The sequence below is a fragment of the Triticum urartu genome, chromosome 5A, assembly GCF_056163025.1.
Source record: "Triticum urartu cultivar PI428250 chromosome 5A, HENAU_Tu73, whole genome shotgun sequence".
NCBI lineage: Eukaryota > Viridiplantae > Streptophyta > Magnoliopsida > Poales > Poaceae > Triticum > Triticum urartu.
Genome location: NC_141877.1, coordinates 46,614,537 through 46,635,371, shown reverse-complemented (window position 1 = coordinate 46,635,371; position 20,835 = coordinate 46,614,537). Strand labels below are relative to the sequence as shown.

General features: G+C 44.6%; 1 protein-coding gene across 1 annotated transcript; it reads right to left on the bottom strand.

Annotated features, from left to right (window-relative positions):
* Positions 1-924: 924 nt before the first annotated feature.
* Positions 925-4,822, bottom strand: LOC125507760 (hydroxyproline O-galactosyltransferase GALT2). Its single transcript, XM_048672252.2, has 7 exons — positions 3,868-4,822; positions 3,111-3,343; positions 2,711-3,001; positions 2,276-2,404; positions 2,025-2,198; positions 1,844-1,951; positions 925-1,673 (listed from the first exon to the last, which is right to left on the bottom strand). The coding sequence occupies exons 1-7, from the start codon at positions 4,703-4,705 to the stop codon at positions 1,458-1,460; spliced, it is 1,989 nt and encodes a 662-aa protein (XP_048528209.2). The 5' UTR covers positions 4,706-4,822; the 3' UTR covers positions 925-1,457.
* Between the last annotated feature and the right edge of the window lie 16,013 nt (positions 4,823-20,835).

Genomic DNA, 20,835 nt, shown 5'->3' with positions numbered 1-20,835 from the left:
TTGACCCGATTTGGTGATCCATGTTCAATCACTAAAAGTGTCCGAATAATTTGGTCTAAACATTCGCAGGCATTTTGATGACCCACGTTCGAGATGTCCTAATACATGTCCTGGACTCTAAATATCTTGATTAAAAAAAAGAGCTCCGCACCTTGGTCAGCATGCGTGATCAATGACATGTGGTCGGCATGGCGTGATCAATGACATGTGGTCGAGTCCCCAAACCGAAAAAAGGTGCAAAGAAAAAATATGGAAATTTCCATTTCTTACAAAAGTCTGAACTTGTATTACAACAAAAGAATTGAAATGTTTTAAAACAAATACTGAGAACCATGACATATGTTTGTTAAAATACGTAAACTACATAGAATAGAATAAATCATAAATATTCCAGAAGAACTGAAATTCAATAAAAGTCAGAAATTACTCGAGTGCAAAAATGACTGAATAGAACATATGGTGGTTTTCATCAACGGTCATAACATCTCGGTCTTTGTGCCAACAGACACGTCTTCTGCTTTTTTTTTTGAAAAGGAGGTCATCCCCCGGCCTCTGCATCGAAGAGATGCATGCGGCCACTTTATTAAAACGACAAAACAAACAAAATCTGGTCTGCAGAGTACAGCTCACAAAAGAAGCAAATAAATAAAGAATACAAATCTCAATGCCGCATTCGGCTGGACGGAGATACACTAAGGACCTATCCTATGACACGTCTTCTGCTAATGAAAAAATACTGTATATCCTACCTCGGCGAGACACACATGGTATCAAATCTCAAACCCGAGGCCAAAGTTTGATCCCACTTGCACATGGATTTGTTTCTTCTAAAAAAAGCAACTATAAAATGTGCATCAGTAGTTCAGTGCATGTCTTGTGAAGATTCAAAGATTATGAAACATATCTCAACAGAAGACTTAAGAATTAGCAAACCCTTTTATATTAGTCCTACAGAACATGACACCAATTCAGTATCAACGAGACATCAGCTCCCTCTGCAACCCAGGGGCACAACAACCCTACAAACTGGAGTACAAAATTACTCGCCCCTGTACACTACACGCAGCAAATTTTGGCCCCTCGTGTTTGTATAGTCATCTTCAATGACATGAACAAATAGCGTCTTCCACTACGAGTAGATTCATCCATCCAAATATCCAATGCATGAGCTCCCGGAGGTGAAGCAGCTGATAACATCAAACCAATTGATGGCGTATCTTGTTTGTGCACTGAAGAACAGACAATGGTGATGTCCATAGTCTCCGCCGCTGTCAGTCGATAGAGCAGATGTAGAGAACTCGAGTTAAGGGTGATGGACACCCGGTCTGGTGGGTGTCAGTCATGCTGGCCTGGTCCCTGGTGTTCTTCTAAAATGACACTACGGCAGTGGGACTGACGGATGCCGCCTAGTTAAGCCATCAGTTGCTCTGGTGAAGCAGCCATGGATGAGCGTCATGTTATCTGTAGTTGCAGCACTGCGCGCGGCCTAACGACAGTTTGTCCCAGAGGCACAGCATCTGCCTGGGGGACTGGTAGTGCGCCGTGAAGTAGTTGTCCACGCACCCATACTGGCAGAACTTCCAGCTGTGAATGTACTGCACCGGGGCGGTGATGGTGGTAGTGTTGTAATCTTCGACCCACATGCCCATGCTCACATCCTCCATCTTGAACAGCTGCAGCAACAGATGGTGGCCGTTAGACACCGGCAAAAAAAAAGATGGTCGCCGTAAGACGATGATGATACTTTTTTTCTTGTGGATTCAGGGTCAGATGATGATATATTGATATGGTAGGATCAAGGGGACACTGATGCGCTGCAGCTCGGTCAGAGTAAAGATCTTACCCTTAGTGACTGATTTGCGTGACGGGACACGATGTTTCTGGCAATACCAATCGAAATTACGTAGCCGGGTCCGTTGGCATAGGGGGGATACACCAATTCTGGCCATTCCTGCAGGTGTCTGCGTTGTGAGGAGTGCACAGCTGTATGTATATGGATTCACATTGTGGGAAACGAAATGTACCTCGAACGTCACGGCCCATTTACCGCTCCGGAGAGGCCTGTGTAAAAGATTTAGGTTGCCAAGATAAAGAGGCAAGGTTCTGTTGAAGGTAGAGACCTGTTGCAACACTACATCCAGCCTCACAAAGGTATCATCGTCGCACTTCATGATATACTCTGCGGTAACATTTTGCACCTGCACAGAAATAAGAGTGGGTGATAATGAAGCATTGCCAAGAGCCAACTAATATGTGAAGAACCATCATGGCTTACCCCGTACTGACATATCGCAACTGTTTTGAGAACCACCAACTCATACCGGTCGATAAATGGCAGAATGACAACGTCTCCAAAATATTCTGCTTCCTTCTTTAGTGCTGCATTTATCTCTTTTCTATGGCTCTACAAAAGCAAACATATCCCACAGTGGTGTTAACGTTATTTTGCAATTATATTAACAAGACATTATGGCAAAATGCATATGAAGACCAAACTGTAGCATATCATGCGTCGACAAAAAGGATTCAGTCATTTTTTAAAACATACTCCTTCTGTTCACAAATATAAGATGTTTTTGATATTTCAATATGGACTACATGCGGACTGAAATGAGTGAGCAAACACACTAAAATATGTCTATATAATCCGATTCACAAAAAAGTTAGAACAGCTTATATTTGTGAACGGAGAAAGCAAGACTTATCTTACCAGTGCGACAAAGAATCGAGCAACCACATTTCCCAATTGGATTGCAGGAAACTGCATCCAAGTTTTTCTAATAGCCATCCGCTCAGCAAAATGGTTTGTAGCAGAGAGAATGCCGATAAAAAGCTGAATCGGTTCCTCTGGCACAGGGCGAGCCTTCCACTTATCAGACATTTCCAAGACATTTTGCAGAGAAAAACTAGGATGTGCCTTCGGAAGAGAGGTTGCATACACCGAGTGGACATCTATGCCGCCTGTTACAGCTAAACCAGTTGCATCTTCGAGAGTGAATCCCTGATAAACATTGAGAACAAAAACTAGTCAGTAGTTTCATTCGCAGAACTGTACAACATCCGTAATTGTATACACCGGATAAAATCTTTGTCATAGGAACAGAATTTACCATCCTATGAGGAAATGAGGCAACATGACGACCCCCTACATTAATATGGTATCCTTGAACACCAGCTTGGATAGTGAGAACAAACATCTTCCCCTCTAAAAATGGGTATGGCCAGGTCATTTCTGGTTTCTTTGCTCGGCCGATGAACCTGTTGAACCATGAGCTTGTTTTTGTTTCTTTTGAATCAGCCATGTCCCTCCGTTCCCATTTCTCACATCTTGGAAACCCATCGACTGCAAAAAGTTAACAACACTGTCAGCACACATAAAGGTAATGTCAACCGACACGGAGGCGTGGAGGCGAGGGTTGATACCATTTCAAAAAGAAATACATAGTACAAGATATGTAGCATCAGAGAACATTTTGGGAGACAGATTGGTAAAACATGATCCAGCCAATACATTACAATTGCATACGGAAAATCTGAAAAACTATGGAGCGCGACGCAATTACACGTAGCATCCCCTTTTCTGTCAACTACTAGTACCAGTAAGTTCAATTGTACAGGAACTAAAATCATTGCTACAACTCTACGAACAGTCAAAATAACTAATGAGCAAGTGATTCAAATAAACACAAACTTGCGTGCCTATGAATGGAGAATGGAAGATCAATGCAGAATGGTATATTGACCCATACAGATTACTGGTTACTGAACCGGCAAAGTTGCATTGTCCTTGTGCCAGGAGCATAAAGACAGCAAAATAAGCAAGCTCAATTACAGCTAATTGCAGTACAATGAGCTGAGCGCACGCACCATGGTCGTCGTCCTTGGAGGGGGTGCCGTCGCAGCGCTGCGCCTTTCCCCACTGCATGCGGAAGCACGTGTTCATCTCCAGCACCGGCCGACGGCTCCAGTCGCCGCGCAGCCGCGGGTTGAGGTGGAGGATCCTGGGCGGGTCCTCGCCCTCGGAGGCGCGCAGGCCGCGCAGCTCCACCGCGAACTGCGCCACCATGACCGTCCCGTTCCCGCTCCCGCTCCGCTCCAGCGCCTCCACGTACTCCGCCACCGCCTCGCGCGCCGTCGCCACGACCGTCACCGCGGACCCCACCGCCAGCCCGCACGGCAGGAACGCGGCCGTCTCGCCCTCGCCGCCGCCTCCGAGCTCGAGCGAGGTGGGGCACTTGACCGCCGCGCCGTCGCCCGAGACGATGGCGTCCACGTCGCCGGAGAACGCGGAGGCCTCCTCCCACGCCTTGGCCCCGAGCGCCCACGCCTCCGCGGCCATGCGCTCGAGCTCGGAGAAGTTCCCCCGCAGGCCCCACCTCCTCCGACTGCCCCCGCCAAGAGCTTCGTGGCGCCGGAGGATCTCCCCGGTGATGCGGCCGTACCCCGTGACAGTGGCACCGCCCCCAGCGGCGCGGCGCCCGCGGGGCGCCCGCTCGAGGGCATCCCGCTGCAGCAGCTCGCCTCGCGAGGCGGCGGTCTCCGTCCGGGGGATGGCCGCAGCGTCCTCCCAGCTGCCGAGGCCGGAGAGCTTGACGGAGACGAAGACGAGGTACGCGAAGGCCGCCGCGGCGAGGAGGGGCGCCAGGCGCCTGCGCGCGCGCGCCCGGCCGCCGAGGAAGATCTCGGAGCTGCGCGCGCGCTTCATCGGCGGCGTGCCGGCGAGGAGCGGGTGGGTTACCGGGTCTGGGATGGCAGCGGAGCTCGCCGGGTCCGCGGAGAGCCGGGGAATAAAAACGGGAAGGGGAAAGTGATAGGGAGGAGGGTTGTTGGTGCTGAGCTGGCGGTTTCTTGGGGAGACAGTGAGAGTTTACTCTTTCTTGTGGTTTTGTTTGGAGTATGGAGTTAACTCAAGTGTTTATTTACGTGGAGTTAGAACAAAAGATGCGTTCAATTTGAGTTATTATGGATGTTTTGGGTTGCATTTCAAGTTACTACTAAGAAAAGATCGATGTAGTGTCTCTTGCAACTGCTATTATACTACTGCTAGCATTAATTATTGAATGGTTTCTATTTCGGTTAGGGCTATTTCAAGTTACTCCCTCCGCTCCTAAATACAAGTTTTTTTTTAAGATTTTAATATGGACTACATACGGATGTATATAGACATACATTAAAATGTTGGTTCACTCATTTTGCTTTGTATGTAATCTATATTGAAATCTCTAAAAAGACTTATATTTAGAAACAGAGGGAGCACTAAGGTCGATTTATGGTCTCTCCCAACTCTCATTATGCTACTGCTAGCATTAATTATTAAATGGTTTCTATTTCATAATTGTATCCTGAAATTCCCGTGTTATTTGTGAAAAATGTTGCTTTGCTGAAACAAATAAGTTTATTTTCCTAATTTGGATCTTCTTTTGTCACAATCAAGTTTTTACTGTCTAATGAATGAACAAAACCATATCATGCAATCACAAATTTAGTACAAAATCATTTTTTCTTAGGGATGATAAATACTATCGTCGTTCTATATTAGTTTTCGATGATTTAGTACAACTTGATTTAGTACGAAGACGTACTAAATCAGCGAGAACTAATATGAAACGTAGGGAGCAAGTTTCTTTTTGTAGTGGGAAAAATTCCTAAGCAACCGAACAAGGACTAAAGAAGTTTTCAGGCCCATTATGTTTTTTTATAGTGGGAAAAATTCCTAAGCAACCGAATATGGACGTATGTAATAATGGTTATCATAAATCGCAGAGGGCGGAATGCATAATTGCTACGAAACATTTTTTAAGCTTGGCATTGGTGAATAAGATGCAATGAAAATGTACAAGAATAAGTACAAATTCACCTCGGAGGTGGTAGCATATAGCTGCATCTACCAACTTGCACACAAAACATCTATGGTCTATGTTCCTGACTGATGCTCTAGATGAATTTATTGGCGGTGTGGTTTTTGGTTAGCCACTGATGTTCTAGTTCATATCTCGAGTTTGTGAAGATGAGCGGAAGAGCCAGATATGGGTCACAGAGGATGGCGCTATGGATAAATATAACGACTCATTTGAGGATGTCCTCCTACTCCAAAACAATCCACAGTTAATGGACAAAAACTTCAACATCCTCCGGGAGAGAATCAACACAAACACATTACAAATAGAGATGCTAGCATACAAATACATCAACTGAAAGAACATGCGGTGCCCCAATGTTTAGTTTTGGTAATTGATGACAATCTCTATGGACTAATGGTTGCCTTGAGTTATATTTGAAGGTTTTGTCCATAGGCTTTTCTTGGAGTACATGTGTTTGTTTCAAGGAGAGTTTGTGTCTATCAAGGTGTTATTCAAGGAATTATCCAAAGATTAGTCATGTGAGAGTTGAGCTTATTGCAAGCATGTCTTGAAGAAGAAGATTGTGTGATCATTCATGTCTACCTTTGTAACGCCCGGATAATTAAGCTACAGTAATTTTCTGCTGATGATGCCACGTCATCACTGTTACTGTTGTTAAACTCGCGTTGGTTCGTATCCGGTCCGAATTTAAATTTAAAATAAAGTCAAAAATAAAAGTTTTTTTAATGTCAAAACCAAAATATGCAAGCTGTGGAAAATAATTCATAGATATTATTGGAGAAGAAACCAAATTCTTATAAGATGTTTAGGTGCTCAAAAATAAATAAAACAGTGGCTTAAACAATTATTCAAATGCCTTTTGTAATTTCTAAAATGTTAAACTATTTTATTTTTGGGTGAAACTTTTTGTGGCATTGGTATAATTAGGAATAATAGTTTAGGAACAAATTCTATATTTTATAGAACTCTAATAAATTAAAAGTTGAGTGAAAACAGAGCAGAAAATAAACAATAGAAAAATAAAACCCAAACAACAAAACAAAACAAATCCCCTCCCCATCTCCCCTGTTCACGCGATCGTGGACACCGGCGATGGCCGCCACGGCAGAGGGCATCGCCGTGGCGCCCATCCGCCACCCCCCACTTCCCCCCTTGCGCCCCCAACCCCTCGAGCCCGCCCCATGGACGCCCGGAGCCGCGTCGCCATTGGTCCTCGCCTTCCCATCGCCTCGTCGACACGTCTTCCTCCGCCACGGACACCGCACACTCATCGTCGATTCGCTTCACCACGAGTCCCTCCAGCATCACCGAGCAGCTCCTAGTCAACAATGTGAGCAGGCGCCCGAACCCCTTCTGTTTCACCATCTAATCCGTGCCCATTGCCTAGCTAGACGTCGCGTCCGAAGCTCACCATCGCAGTTCATGTCGCCACCGCGGCCACTGCTCGCGAAGCTCACGACGAGCTCCGCTTCGTGTTCCTGGAGTTCTCAGGAACCCGTAGCACCCAACCCCGTCGCTTCCCGTGTCCTACATCGCCTCCTTGAGTTCTCCATGGCGCCATCGAAGCATCGCGTCCGTGCTCCTGCGCGCTCGTGTAACCGCCGCGGCCTGTCCGTGCCCACCTGCGCTGCTGCCGCTAGTTGCTTCTGCTGCTGATGGCTGCTGCTCTCGCCGCCGTTCTCTGCCACTTGTGTTCGCCTGCAACTTTGCTGCTGTCGCCGGCGCTCCCTGCGTGCGCCCGCCGGAGCACCCCGGCCGCGCCCGCGCATACGCGCGCCCGTCCGCCTCGTGCACGGCTTTGCCTCCCCTGCTGCAGCGCCCCAGCCCGCTTGCTCCCACCGCTACTTGCTGTATTGATGCTTGTACTGTAGTCTGTAGGTGCTGCTAGCTAGCTTTGCAAATCCTACACTAACTAACCCTTTGGACAGCCTCTAAACATACACTAAACAATTGTTAACAGGTCTAAGAAGAATATGAGTAGAGAGTATACTGACAAACTTCATTTTATCCCACTGGACCAAATCCTTTCAATGCATGGATTAAATTCTATAAAAATCACAAAATGCCATCTTCTTTTGCACCTAGCATTGTGTGTATACAGCCACCACTGCCCGGGCCGTACAAATTAGTTTAGGGGATAATTTCTAGTTAGTTTAATTGCTAGCCAATGATAAGAGGGGCCCATGTTTAGATTAGATAAATCTACTTAGGAATTTAATAAAACTAATTAATTTTTAGTTAATTTCGCTGACATGTGGCCCTGTTGTAAATTAAAATGATAGATTAAATTAAAAGTGCCTAAGTCTATGACAGCCGGGACCCACCTTTACTATTCACTGCTGACTGGACCCTCCCTGACCCATTGTCAGCCTCTGTGTACACTCTGTGTACACAAAGCTGGCTACACATAGCAATTTGTTGTTTTATTTTGAATTAAAACAATTTCAAAATATTGTTTAAATCTTTGAAAAATTATAGAAAATAATCCGTAACTCGGATGAAAAAGTTTTATACATGAAAGTTGCTCAGAACAACGAGACGAATCCGGATACGCAGCCCGTTCGTCCGCCACGCATCCTGAGCATAGTGAACACACAAATTTTCCCCTCCGATTTATTTGTCCGAAAACGCGAAACACCGGGGATATTTTCCCGGATGTTTCCCCCCTTCACCGGTATCACCTCATACCGTGTTAGGGCACCCCTAGCACCGTTACTTGACATGTCATGCATCGTCATGCATCTGTTTGCTTAATATTTATTGTTTCTTTCCCCTCTTCTCTCGCTAGACACCGAGACCGACGCCGCTGCTACCCAGTACGACTACGGTGTTGACAACCCCTCTCTCTTGCCAGAGCAACCAGGCAAGCCCCCCCCTCTTGATCACCAGATATTGCCTACTCTTCTCTATACTGCTTGCATTAGAGTAGTGTAGCATGTTACTGCTTTCCGTTAATCCTATCCTGATGCATAGCCTGTCATTGTTGCTACAACTGTTGATACCTTACCTGCAATCCTACATGCTTAGTATAGGTTGCTAGTACTTCATCAGTGGCCCTACATTCTTGTGCGTCTGCCATGCTATAGTTTCGGGCCGTGATCACTCGGAAAGTGATCATGGGTATATACATACATATATACATACTATACAGGCGGTGACTAAAGTCGGGTCGGCTCGTTGAGTACCCGCAAGTGATTCCGATGTTGGGGGCTGAAGGGGCAGGTGGTTCCACCCAGGTAGTGGTGGGCTTGGGTTCCCGACGGCCCCCGACTATTACCTCGAGGCGGAGCGACATGGCAGGTTGAGACCACCCTAGGAGAGAGGTGGGCCTGACCCTGGTCAGCGTCCGTGGATATGTCAGCATAACACGCTTAACGAGATCTTGGTATTTGATCCGAGTCTGGCCGCTGACCTATACGCACTAACCAACTACGCGGGAACAGTTATGGGCACTCGACGTCGTGGTATCAGCCGAAGCCTTCGTGACGTCAGCGACTGAGCGGCGCGCGCCGGGTTGGACTGGAACGCCTGCTCTTGTATAAGGGAGGCTAGGTATGCTCGCCGGCCGTGTTCGCAACGTGCAGGTGTGCAATGGGCGATGGGCCCAGACCCCTGCGCCATAGGATTTACACCGGCATGCTGACCTCTTTGTTGTGCCTAGGTAGGGTTGCAACGTGTTGATCTTCCGAGGCCGGGCATGACCCAGAAAAGTGTGTCCGGACAAAGGGGATCAAGCGTGTTGGGAAATGTGGTGCACCCCTGCAGGGAAGTTAATCTATTCGAATAGCCGTGATCTTCGGTAACAGGACGACTTAGAGTTGTACCTTGACCTTATGCCAACTAAAACCGGTTACTTAATAAAACACACCCTTCCAAGTGCTAGATACAACCCGGTGATCGCTCTCTAACAGGGCGATGATGAGAGGATCGCCGGGTAGGATTATGCTACACGATGCTACTTGGTGAACTTACCATCTACTCTCTTCTACATGCTGCAAGATGGAGGTTGCCAGAAGCGTAGTCTTCGATAGGACTAGCTATCCCCCTCTTATTCCGGCATTCTGCAGTTTAGTCCACATATGATACCCCTTTTCCATTTGATACCAATGTATACATATGTAGTGTAGCTCCTTGCTTGTGAGTACTTTGGTGAGTACTCACGGTTGCTTTGTTTCCCCTTTTCCCCCTTCCTATACCCGATTGCTGCGACCAGACGATGGAGTCCAGGAGCCAGAAGCCACCGTTGACGATGACTCCTACTACACAGGAGGTGCTTACTACTACGTGCGGCCCGCTGACGACGACCAGGAGTAGTTTAGGAGGATCCCAGGCAGGAGGCCTGCGCCTCTTTCGATCTGTATCCCAATTTGTGCTAGCCTTCTTAAGGCAAACTTGTTTACTTACGTCTGTACTCAGATATTGTTGCTTCCGCTGACTGTCTATGATCGAGCTCTTGTATTCGAGCCCTCGAGGCCCCTGGCTTGTAATATGATGCTTGTATGACTTATTTTATTTGTAGAGTTGTGTTGTGATATCTTCCCGTGAGTCCCTGATCTTGATCGTACACGTTTGCGTGTATGATTAGTGTACGATTGAATCGGGGGCGTCACAACCTTCAAGACATCATCCAAATGAAGAGAATTGGAAAGGTTCAAGGTTGATCAAGACTAAGTCAAGAGTGAATCAAGTTGATCAACTCACAAAGCACAGAAGATGTACCGAAAGGGATCAAGTGATCCCATGGTATGGTAAGCATTGTCAATTATGCTTTGTGTACTAACCCATGGTCTTCGTGAGAGTTCTGTGTGGGGTTAGGTTGCCGTGTGCAAGTTCAAATGATGCATCACAAAGAGATCAAGTGCTTGAAGCTTGCCTTCCATTGTGGTGACAATGGACTTGTGAAGATGTGCGTAAGAGTTTCTCACCCATAGTGGAGTATGGGGGAGCAATCTACTAGTCTTCACCAAGCCACCGCAATCAAGAAAGGTGGTCCAACTTGAGAAAGTCAAGATCGTCATCATCTAGCTCAAGTGGACTATGTGCAAGACAAAGGTTTACCCTTGATAGGTTTTCTATTTTACCGGTCTCATAGTGGTAGTTGGGAGACCGGGTTATAGGATTGATTGCCGTACTATCAAGAGGGGCTCTCGATGAGTAGCTTGATCGTATCGTTCGTAGAGAGCTCAAACCATTGCATCCTTGCATCATCTTTATTGGTTCTTGTTTGGTTCTTCTCTTTGTGAGTTTTGGAGCTTATGGTCATCTTGACGGCAAGCTCGAGTTCATCAAAAACGGAGTTCACATGCATCTTCTATGATGTTTTCGATGTTGGAGGTTTTGCCGGTTCTTCTCGGTTGGAGGTTTGATACGTCTCCAACGTATCTATAATTTTTGATTGCTCCATGTTATATTATCTACTGTTTTGGACTATATTGGGCTTTATTTTCCACTTTTATATTATTTTTGGGACTAACCTATTAACCGGATGCCCAGCCTAGAATTGTTGTTTTTTGCCTATTTTAGTGTTTCGAAGAAACGGAATATCAGACGGAGTCCAAACGGAATAAACCTTTCTGGAACGTGATTTTCTTCCCGAATATGACCCAGGAGACTTGGACCCTACGCCAAGGAAGCTTCGAGGTGGGCACGAGGTAGGGGGCGTGCCGTATACCCCGAGGCGCGCCCCCGACCCTCGTGGGCCCACCGAAACTCCACCGACGTACTTCTTCCTCCTATATATACCTACGTACCCCCAAACGAACAGAGACAGAGCCAAAAACCTAATTCCACCGCCGCAACTTTCTGTATACACGAGATCCCATCTTGGGGCCTGTTCCGGAGCTCCATCGGAGAGGGCCGTCATCACGGAGGGCTTCTACATCATCATAGCCTCTTCGATGAAGTGTGAGTAGTTTACCTCAGACCTTAGGGTCTATAGTTATTAGCTAGATGGCTTCTTTTCTCTTTTTGGATCTCAATACAAAGTTCTCCCCTTTCTCGTGGAGATCTATTCGATGTAATCTTCTTCTTTTTGCGGTGTGTTTGTTGAGATCGATGAATTGTGGGTTTATGATCAAGTCTATCTATGAATAATATTTGAATCTTCTCTGAATTCTTTTATGTATGATTGGTTATCTTTGCAAGTCTCTTCGAATTATCCGTTTGGTTTGGCCAACTAGATTGGTAGTTCTTGCCATGGGAGAAGTGCTTAGCTTTGGGTTCGATCTTGCGGTGTCCTTTCCCAGTGACAGAAGGGGCAGCAAGACACGTATTGCATCATTGCCATCGAGGATAACAAGATGGGGTTTATTTCATATTGCATGAATTTATCTCTCTACATCATGTCATCTTGCTTAAAGCGTTACTCTGTTTTTAACTTAATACTCTAGATGCATGCTGGATAGCGGTCGATGAGTGGAGTAATAGTAGTAGATGCTGAATCGTTTCGGTCTACTTGTCACGGACGTGATGCCTATATACATGATCATGCCTAGATATTTTCATAACTATGCTCAATTCTGTCAATTGCTCAACAGTAATTTGTTCACCCACCGTAGAATACTTATGCTCTTGAGAGAAGCCACTAGTGAAACCTATGGCCCCCGGGTCTATTTTCATCATATCAATCTCCATCACTTTAATGTTGCTTTGCTTTTTACTTTGCCTTTTTCTTTTCACTTTGCATCTCTATACCAAAAATACCAAAAATATTATATCTATCAGATCTCACTCTCATAAGTGACCGTGAAGGGATTGACAACCCCTAATCGCGTTGGTTGCGAGTAGCTATCGTTTTGTGCAGGTACGAGGGACTTGAGCGTGGCCTCCTACTGGATTGATACCTTGGTTCTCAAAAACTGAGGGAAATACTTACGCTAGTCTGCTGCATCATCCTTTCCTCTTCGGGGAAATCCAACGCAAGCTCAAGAGGTAGCAAGGTTTTGATGCTACTCGTCATCTTGTTTCCAACAAACTTGAGTTTGCTCAATTCGGAGCTCATATGCAGAAGTTATGGCAGTTCTGGTTTTCCATAGAGTATACTTGCTTTTGTGGAAGTGGCATAAGGATGGCGCCAGCGGTAGTACCGCTGGGCCGGAGCGGCAGTACCGCTTATCGCCACAAACGGTAGTATCGCTGTCCCACAGCAGTAGTACCGCCCATGGCCATAAGCGGTATTACGGCTCCGGTTCCGCGTTGGTACCGCCTCGACTCGAGACGTGGTTTTCTCATGTCGGGTTCAGCGGCAGTAGGAGCGGTAGTACCGCTCATGTGCGGTAGTACCGCGGCTACCACCGCCCCTGGTACCGCTCAATGCCCCTCCTCCCTGTTCCTTCTCCCTGTGCTCGTGGTAGGCACTGTGCGTGGTCCCAGCGGTAGTACCGCTGACTCCAGCGGTAGTGCCGCTCATACGGCTCTGCCTCGCACTCTGTTTCGCTCCGCTCATACGGCTCTGCCTCGTGCGCGGACTGAGCACATAACGATTGGATTCAGGAGCTCCTATAAAAGGGAGTCTTCTTCCCTATTCAACCTTATCCTTTGAGCTCATGTTCTTCCCCCATTGTTGACCTTCTTCGAGCTTGCTAACTCTCAATCCCTCCATGGATTATTGCTAGTTTTTGAGGGAAAAGAGAGAGGAGATCTAGATCCACATTTCCACCAATCACTTTCTCCTCTTTGTGAGGGGAACCCCTTAGATCTAGATCTTGGAGTTCTTGGTGCTCTCCTTCTTGTTATTCCTCTCATTTTCCTCCCTAGCATTAGTTGCTTTGGTGGGATTTGAGAGAGAAGGACTTGGGCACTTCGTGTGCCCTTGCCATTACATTTGGTGCATCGGTTTGAGTTCTCCACGGTGATACGTGGAAGTTACAAGTTGAGAAGCTTATTACTCTTGGGTGCTTGGTACCATTGAGCTTGTTCCTCTTGGGTGCTTGGGCACTCTAGACGGTTGGTGGTGTTCGGAGCTCAATCATTGTGGTGTAAATCTCTGGGCAAGCGTCGGGGTCTCCAATTAGGTTCTGGAGATCGCCCCGAGCAATTTGACGGGTACCGGTGACCGCCCCCAAGGGTTGCCAAAGTGTACGGGTTCGGTGACCGCCCCCAAGGGTTGCCATTTGTACAGGTTCGGTGACCGCCCTCAAGGGTCCCTTAGTGGAATCACGGCATCTTGCATTGTGCGAGGGCGTGAGGAGATTACAGTGGCCCTAGTGGCTTCTTGGGGAGTATTGTGCCTCCACACCGCTCCAAACGGAGATTAGCATCCGCAAGGGTGTGAACTTCGGGATACATCATTGTCTCCGCGTGCCTCGGTTATCTCTTACCCGAGCCCTTTACTTATGCACTTTACTTTGTGATAGCCATATTGTTCTTTGTCATATATCTTGCTATCACATAGTTGCTTATCTTATTTAGCATAAATTGTTGGTGCACATAGGTGAGCCTAATTGTTTTAGGTTTTGTGCTTGGAAAATTAACCGCTAGATTTATTCCGCATTTGTTCAAGCATAAACCGTAATTATTTTAAAGCGCCTATTCACCCCTTCACCCCTTTAGGAGACATCCACGATCTTTCACCAACTCTGAAACAATCCACAATTAGCGGACAAAAGTCTCAACATCCTCCAGGGGAAAGTCGGCAAAACACATTACAAATAGAGATGCCAGCATACAAATAGACCAATTTAAGGACTCCTTTAATTCAAAGAAATTGCATACAACTTCTGTAGGATTGGATCCTACTAGAATTTTTCTTATCTTTGTACTACTTCCTATAGGAAATCTAGCAATCACTACAACCTCCGTTTAGAATTTCTTTGATGGAATCAAAAGAATTTGGTTGCATACAAAATCCTGTAGGATTTGAGCAGGTAAGACACTGCAATCCCCCTATCCTATGAATTCTCATAAACGCGGAGTGTTAGAAACAAGAGATTCTTATCAAAGTGTACAACCTACTAAAACTGTCTTCAGTTTCCGCTCATTAGAAAATCATCTTGCTGAAGAGAGAATTCCTTATTTAACACTGTTTAAAGCTTTGTTTTCTCTATTTGGCACTGAAAAAAGAGATATTTCTTCCCTATCTAACACAACCTTTAAATTTTGTTCCCAATATAACACATTTTTTTCATGCAAACAATGCTAAATGACATGAAATGACAAACATCTATTCAATCCTTTTCTCTATTCCAGTGTCTTATTTAAGGCTGGAGTCCACGGTTAGTGTAACAGAATAACACAAAAGGTTCAAGTATGTTGTCTTATTTAAGGGAACCGTTGTGTAGCACAAGCAAGGCCAAAGCGCAGCTAGAGACGAGCACGTTCTTCTTCTAGGGTACGCTGATGGTTATCGAAAGCTGGCTAGACTCTGCACCTTCGTTCCTGACAAGCAGACTTCTCACGGACTGCTCAGGAACACTTTCCTTGAATAAAGCTCTTGAATGTTGCCTGCAAAAAAAAAAAGTTAATCAAGTTGCCTGTGTATTTCTGAGCTTGCACGGCGTGCGCTGCATTTGAGTGAATCGATCTAGCATTCTAAAATCAACACTCCACCACGGGCTCGCCCAACACCCATGTACACATTCACATTGGAGAAAAAATGAAAAAAAGAACAAGAAAAAACATGAAAAACCAAAAGAAAACATGAGTTCAAAAAAGTTCATGGATTTTTAAAAAATCTTAAACTTGAAGAAAAAGCTCATCAATTTGAAAAGAAGTTCATAAATTTATCTTAAAACATCATTGAATTTGAAAAAAATAACAAAAAAGTTTATCGATTTTGAAAAAAGTTCACCTATTTTTAAAAAATCATCATTTTTGCAAAACTTCCTACTCTCTCTCTCGGTTTACAGGGCGTGCGCGTACTCCTAGGTCATCAATTTGACCAAACTAATACAAGTCATATATTACAAAAAATATACCAATATAAACTTTGGAGTTTCTACTCTCAAAAGGTATAATTTTTGTGTTATATACTCCCTTCATTCCTAAATATTTGTCTTCCTAGAAATTTCAAATGGACTACCACATACGGATGCATATACACATATTTTAGAGTGTAGATTCACTCATTTTGCTCCGTATGTAGTCACTTATTGAAATCTCTAAAAAGACAAATATTTAGGAACAAAGAGAGTAGTTTATATTAGGGTGATAAAATTGGCAATCTAGGTATACGCGCAGGACTTGTAAATTGAAACGGAGGTAGTATAAAAATCAACAATTTAAAAAAAGGTTCATCAATTCTATAAAAAGTTCTTAAAATTGAAAAAAAAAATCATCATTTTTTTTAAAAAAAACTTCACCAATTCTGAGAAAAGTTCACGAAATTTAAGTAAAAAAGAAAAAAAAAATAGCTAAATGGGCCGGCCCAACTTAGAGGGCTTCATGCGCTCGTTTGCAAAATGAACAGTAACAAACCCATGAAGCACCAAATAGGTGCGAAGGAAATGAGTGACCTGACCTGACTGGTGCTTCTAGTGCCAGGGGTAAACTTGTCATTTCACGTGTTATATGGGGAACAGGATTTCAACCGAATTTTTTATTATTAATAATTAATAACCCAATAATGTGGAAACTAGTGACGGGGAAGTGGAAATTTTAAAAATAGTAAGGACGCTAAGTACAATGGCGTCCACAGCTGGATGCTATCGAGGATAGCGTCCAGGTCTGGACGCTATTAGTAAGTGCGTCCAGTCAAGTGATTCGCCTAACCATCAGATTCGACTAAACCGGGTCTTTCCTAATGACAGACAGAAGTTACGCGAGGTTTAAAACCCTAGTACGCATGCAGTCTGCGCTCCTGGAGCTCGCCGTATGGTAAGCAATCTCTGGCAGTCGGCAACACCGATCATCACAGGAGCGGCAAGGTCTCATCAGCCGCTCGCCATTAGGATCCTCCAATTGACTTTGTGCTTGATTCATGTTAGTTGTTGTACTGTCCTACTGAATCTCCTTTGTTTTAATCTTTATGCAATTGATTCAATGATTTACAAGCAGAGACTCTATAAATGATTGGATTGGTATTCCTGAATTACAATCCTTAATTGGGTGGTTTGTGAGAAGCCAAATTTTCAGTCGTGAGTCTATGGTAGATCAATTTAAAATTGTGATATTCACTTGCTGCACGTTCATGTTTGTAGGTGCATATAAGAATATGTTAATCGTTCTGGTTTACGTGGATGGTGAAGTGCAACATGGGTCCATGAGTGTGGAGTATACTATTCCTCCCAAGTTAACATTTCCAGCATCCGAGAATACCACTTTTGAAGATATCAAGAGTGAGACATGTCGAGGACTTGCACATGTTAATGTCAGTGCTCCTGGACCACATTATTTTCAGTTAATTCCAATATATGAGGAAAGAGGGTGGAACATGATTTTTGAGAAGACCAAGTCCCGGACAACGTGGCAAGTGATAGAGTTATATGTTAACATCACGCCAAATCAAGACATGTTGAGCCAAGTCAGCGGTGGAAGCAACATACCAATAATTGAAAGGCACTTACAAAGATATGGAAGTGCAGTGCACTCGTCATTGCATCAAACATCTGCCAGTGGTTTTCCAAATTCTAGTTCGTGTGGTCTTGATTTCGACATGGCACATGCTCCATCTTCTACTCATGGTACCGTGACAAATGATTTTCCAACAAGTACTGTCAATGACCCATATGATCAGGAGGATACAGAGACAGAGGAGGATTTTATGGGACATGATGATGATGAGCATGATTCTGATGCCGCACCTAGCCAGAGTTCAGACGAAGATCCAGAACCAAGCGTTATGCATCATGTTAATGCATTTCCATTCATGCGTACATGTGGACAGAATGGCGTGAGAGCCTTTGGTGACATATCTATACTAACGGAGACGACAGCAGATGAAAGTTTTTTTGGATGCAAGAAGCACTTTCAAAGCCCATTGTCAGAGCAGCAAATTTTTGATTCAAAAGAGCACCTCAAAATTGCGATTGGTGAATTTCACATAAACATGAACTTGAAAGTGAAGTCCAACACAAGCAGTCAATCTAAACTTGTAGCAGAGTGTACTGATGACAGTTGCATGTGGAGGTTGTATGCAATACCAACAAAAATTGGTTCATGTTGGCAAATAAGGAAATGTCCTTATTCTCACACTTGTCATGCACCGGCTAATAGAACTGACCATTCTTAGTTATCGGCCTCTATAATTGCAGATGTGATTCGTGAAGCACTCAAGGATGACCTAGAGTTGAGTATAAAAAATGTGCGGGCATTGGTCAAACACCGTTACAGAAATGTGAGACCATCACACAATAAGTTGTGGCGTGGAAGGGAGAAGGCCATAGCACAACTTTTTGGTAGCTGGGAAGGATCATACAATCTTCTCATCCCCTTCCTCGAGGCTATTAGAGTAAAAAATCCAGGTACAAAGTATGTTCTTCTATCAAAACCCATGACATTATAAGGGCATAGAGAATTTCGATGTGTTGCTTGGGCATTTGGACCTTGCATTGCAGCAGTTCCCCACCTTCGACCTGTAATAAGTGTGGATGCATCATTTCTATCAGGAAGATACAAGGGCCGGTTGATAATGGCTTGCGGATATGATGCTAATAATAAGTTAATACCTCTTGCATTTGCCATTGTTGAGAAATAGGACGCTACGAACTAGGGCTGGTTCATGAGATGGTTGCGGAGGGAGGTAATTGGTGTTGGAAAGTTCATGTGTGTGATTTCATATCGCCACAAAGCAATCAAATGGGTGTTTAAGCAACCACACCTTGGGTGGAATGAAAGTGCTGGCGAGTGTGTGCATCGCTTTTGCTCTCAACATGTCGTAGAGAACCTATACAAAGCTTTTTGTGATGATGACATTTTGAAAATTTTCAAGTGGGCAGTCAAGAAAAAGAAACCTCGTAGGTTTGAGGAGGGCATGTCATCTATTGAACATACTTGTCCCGATGCAACAACATATCTTAGAAAGGTCGGTAAGTATTTGCAGGAAGACAAAAATGAGCAAGAGAAGCCTGAGAAAGTATTTCAATGCAAGGATGGGGGTTACCGGTGGGGGATCATGACAAGCAATGGGTCGGAGTCCTTAAACAATGTGTTTAGGCTTTCCCGAAGGCTACCGGTGGCAGCAATTGTGGAGGAGACATTTTCAAAGTGCTTAGAGTGGTTTGTAGAAAGAAGGCGAAGTGCTCTTAACTTGGTTGACGGAGGCAACCAATGGTCCGAACGGGTGGACAAACTATTAGTTAAAAGGGGCGACAAGGCAGGACATATGCATGTTATTTCATATGGTGATGAAGTTGGAATATTTGAGGTCAAGGTTGATAATGAGAGGGTTGCATTACACAATGGAGATCATGTTCTTTTTATTCATAAAGACTTTAAGTACAAGGTCACTCTGCAACCAAATACTTCTCCATCTTGTGACTGCCTAAAGCCAAACCTGACCGATGTGCCATGTGCTCATTTGCTTGCTGTTTGCAAGTACAGGAATCTAAATGAAAATCAAATAGTTCATTCATATTATTCTTCTGAAGTACTTGCAAACACTTGGGCTGGACAATTTCATCCTTACGGGAACCAAAATGAGCAAACACTTGGGCCCATTATTATTCTTCAGGATACTCCACTAGATAAACCTCAGTAAATCATATTCTCTCTCAGTATGAGCTATGCTTATGAAACCAATGAGAAATCATTAAAGCTACTGCATCAACAATATCAATCATTTACTGTCAACTACATACTCAACACGGTTCATTCCACATAAGGAGATGGAAGTGCTGAACACTAAGTAGCTAGACAACAACAATAAGCCACACATGACATACTGACAAATGCAGCTATGCAGCAACGATGAATTCAAAAGGATCATCCACACAGTGGAAAACGTAGCAAATACAGTCATCCATCAGCATCTGATTTAGAATCATGGAAATGACGCAATCATAAGCACACTCACCATAGTAAAACCAGATTTTGAAGGTTCTCTTTGCTAACTTTCTTAAATACATTGCTTTTAATCTCGGCAAAATTATTGGACACCAAAAGAGCCAATAGTGCATTGTTATGTTTAGGAATAGACTTTTTTTCACTCAGTATCAATGTCAATCTATTAATCAGAAGAAGAGACAAATACCATGCAAGAAATAGAAGATATTTTCTAGCATCTATTGTAGTGTTGGAGAGGAAGAACATACAGCTTCAGGGGAAAAGTACAGAGCCTACCGTCCTGTGCTCCGGCGGGTGATGATTAAGGCTACGAGGAATGCTGGGACGAGGAACGGAACAGTTGTGCTGACCGCGGTCGAGAGAAGAGAGAAGGGCCGTCAACTCCGTCAAACTCGCCGTGGTGGCGCAACCTAGTTTGACAGAGGTGGGAGGCTACCACGAGGTGTTCTAGGGAATGACAGGGAGGCGGCCTTGAGGAGGTGGGCGAGAGATGAGGTGGAGGGCGGCGGCGGCAGCGGTGGCCGAGGGGGCGATGGGCCGAAGCTGCTGGATAGGAGCCCAGCCTAAACGTGGACGTGATTGATGCTATCGTCCAGTCCAGGACGTCGCTTATACTAGCGTCCGTGCATGGACGCCGTAATGCCTAGCGTCCTTACTATTTCTAAAAAATGTAATTATCCTTTCCTCGTTTCATAATTCCGTGATTACTAATTACTATTACTAAAAAATTCGGGGATTTCAAAGTAGGTATTAAATAAGGAAGAAATATTTCTTCAGAGTCAAATAGGGAAACGAAATTTAAAACTGTGTTAAACAAGGAATTCTTTCATTGCACAAAGGGAGGTCAAAACTGTGTTTCCTATTAGACGTGTAAAGAATAGCTATATTTTTTGCAGGGGCAAGAAATGGCTATATGTGAAGATGCTTTGTACTAGGAAGGCGCTATTAACAGATGCTCATACAGTTAACACATAACAAATCAAGATATTAGGTCTCTGAAAGAAATGGATGCTGTAATGGGGGTATGGGCTCCAAG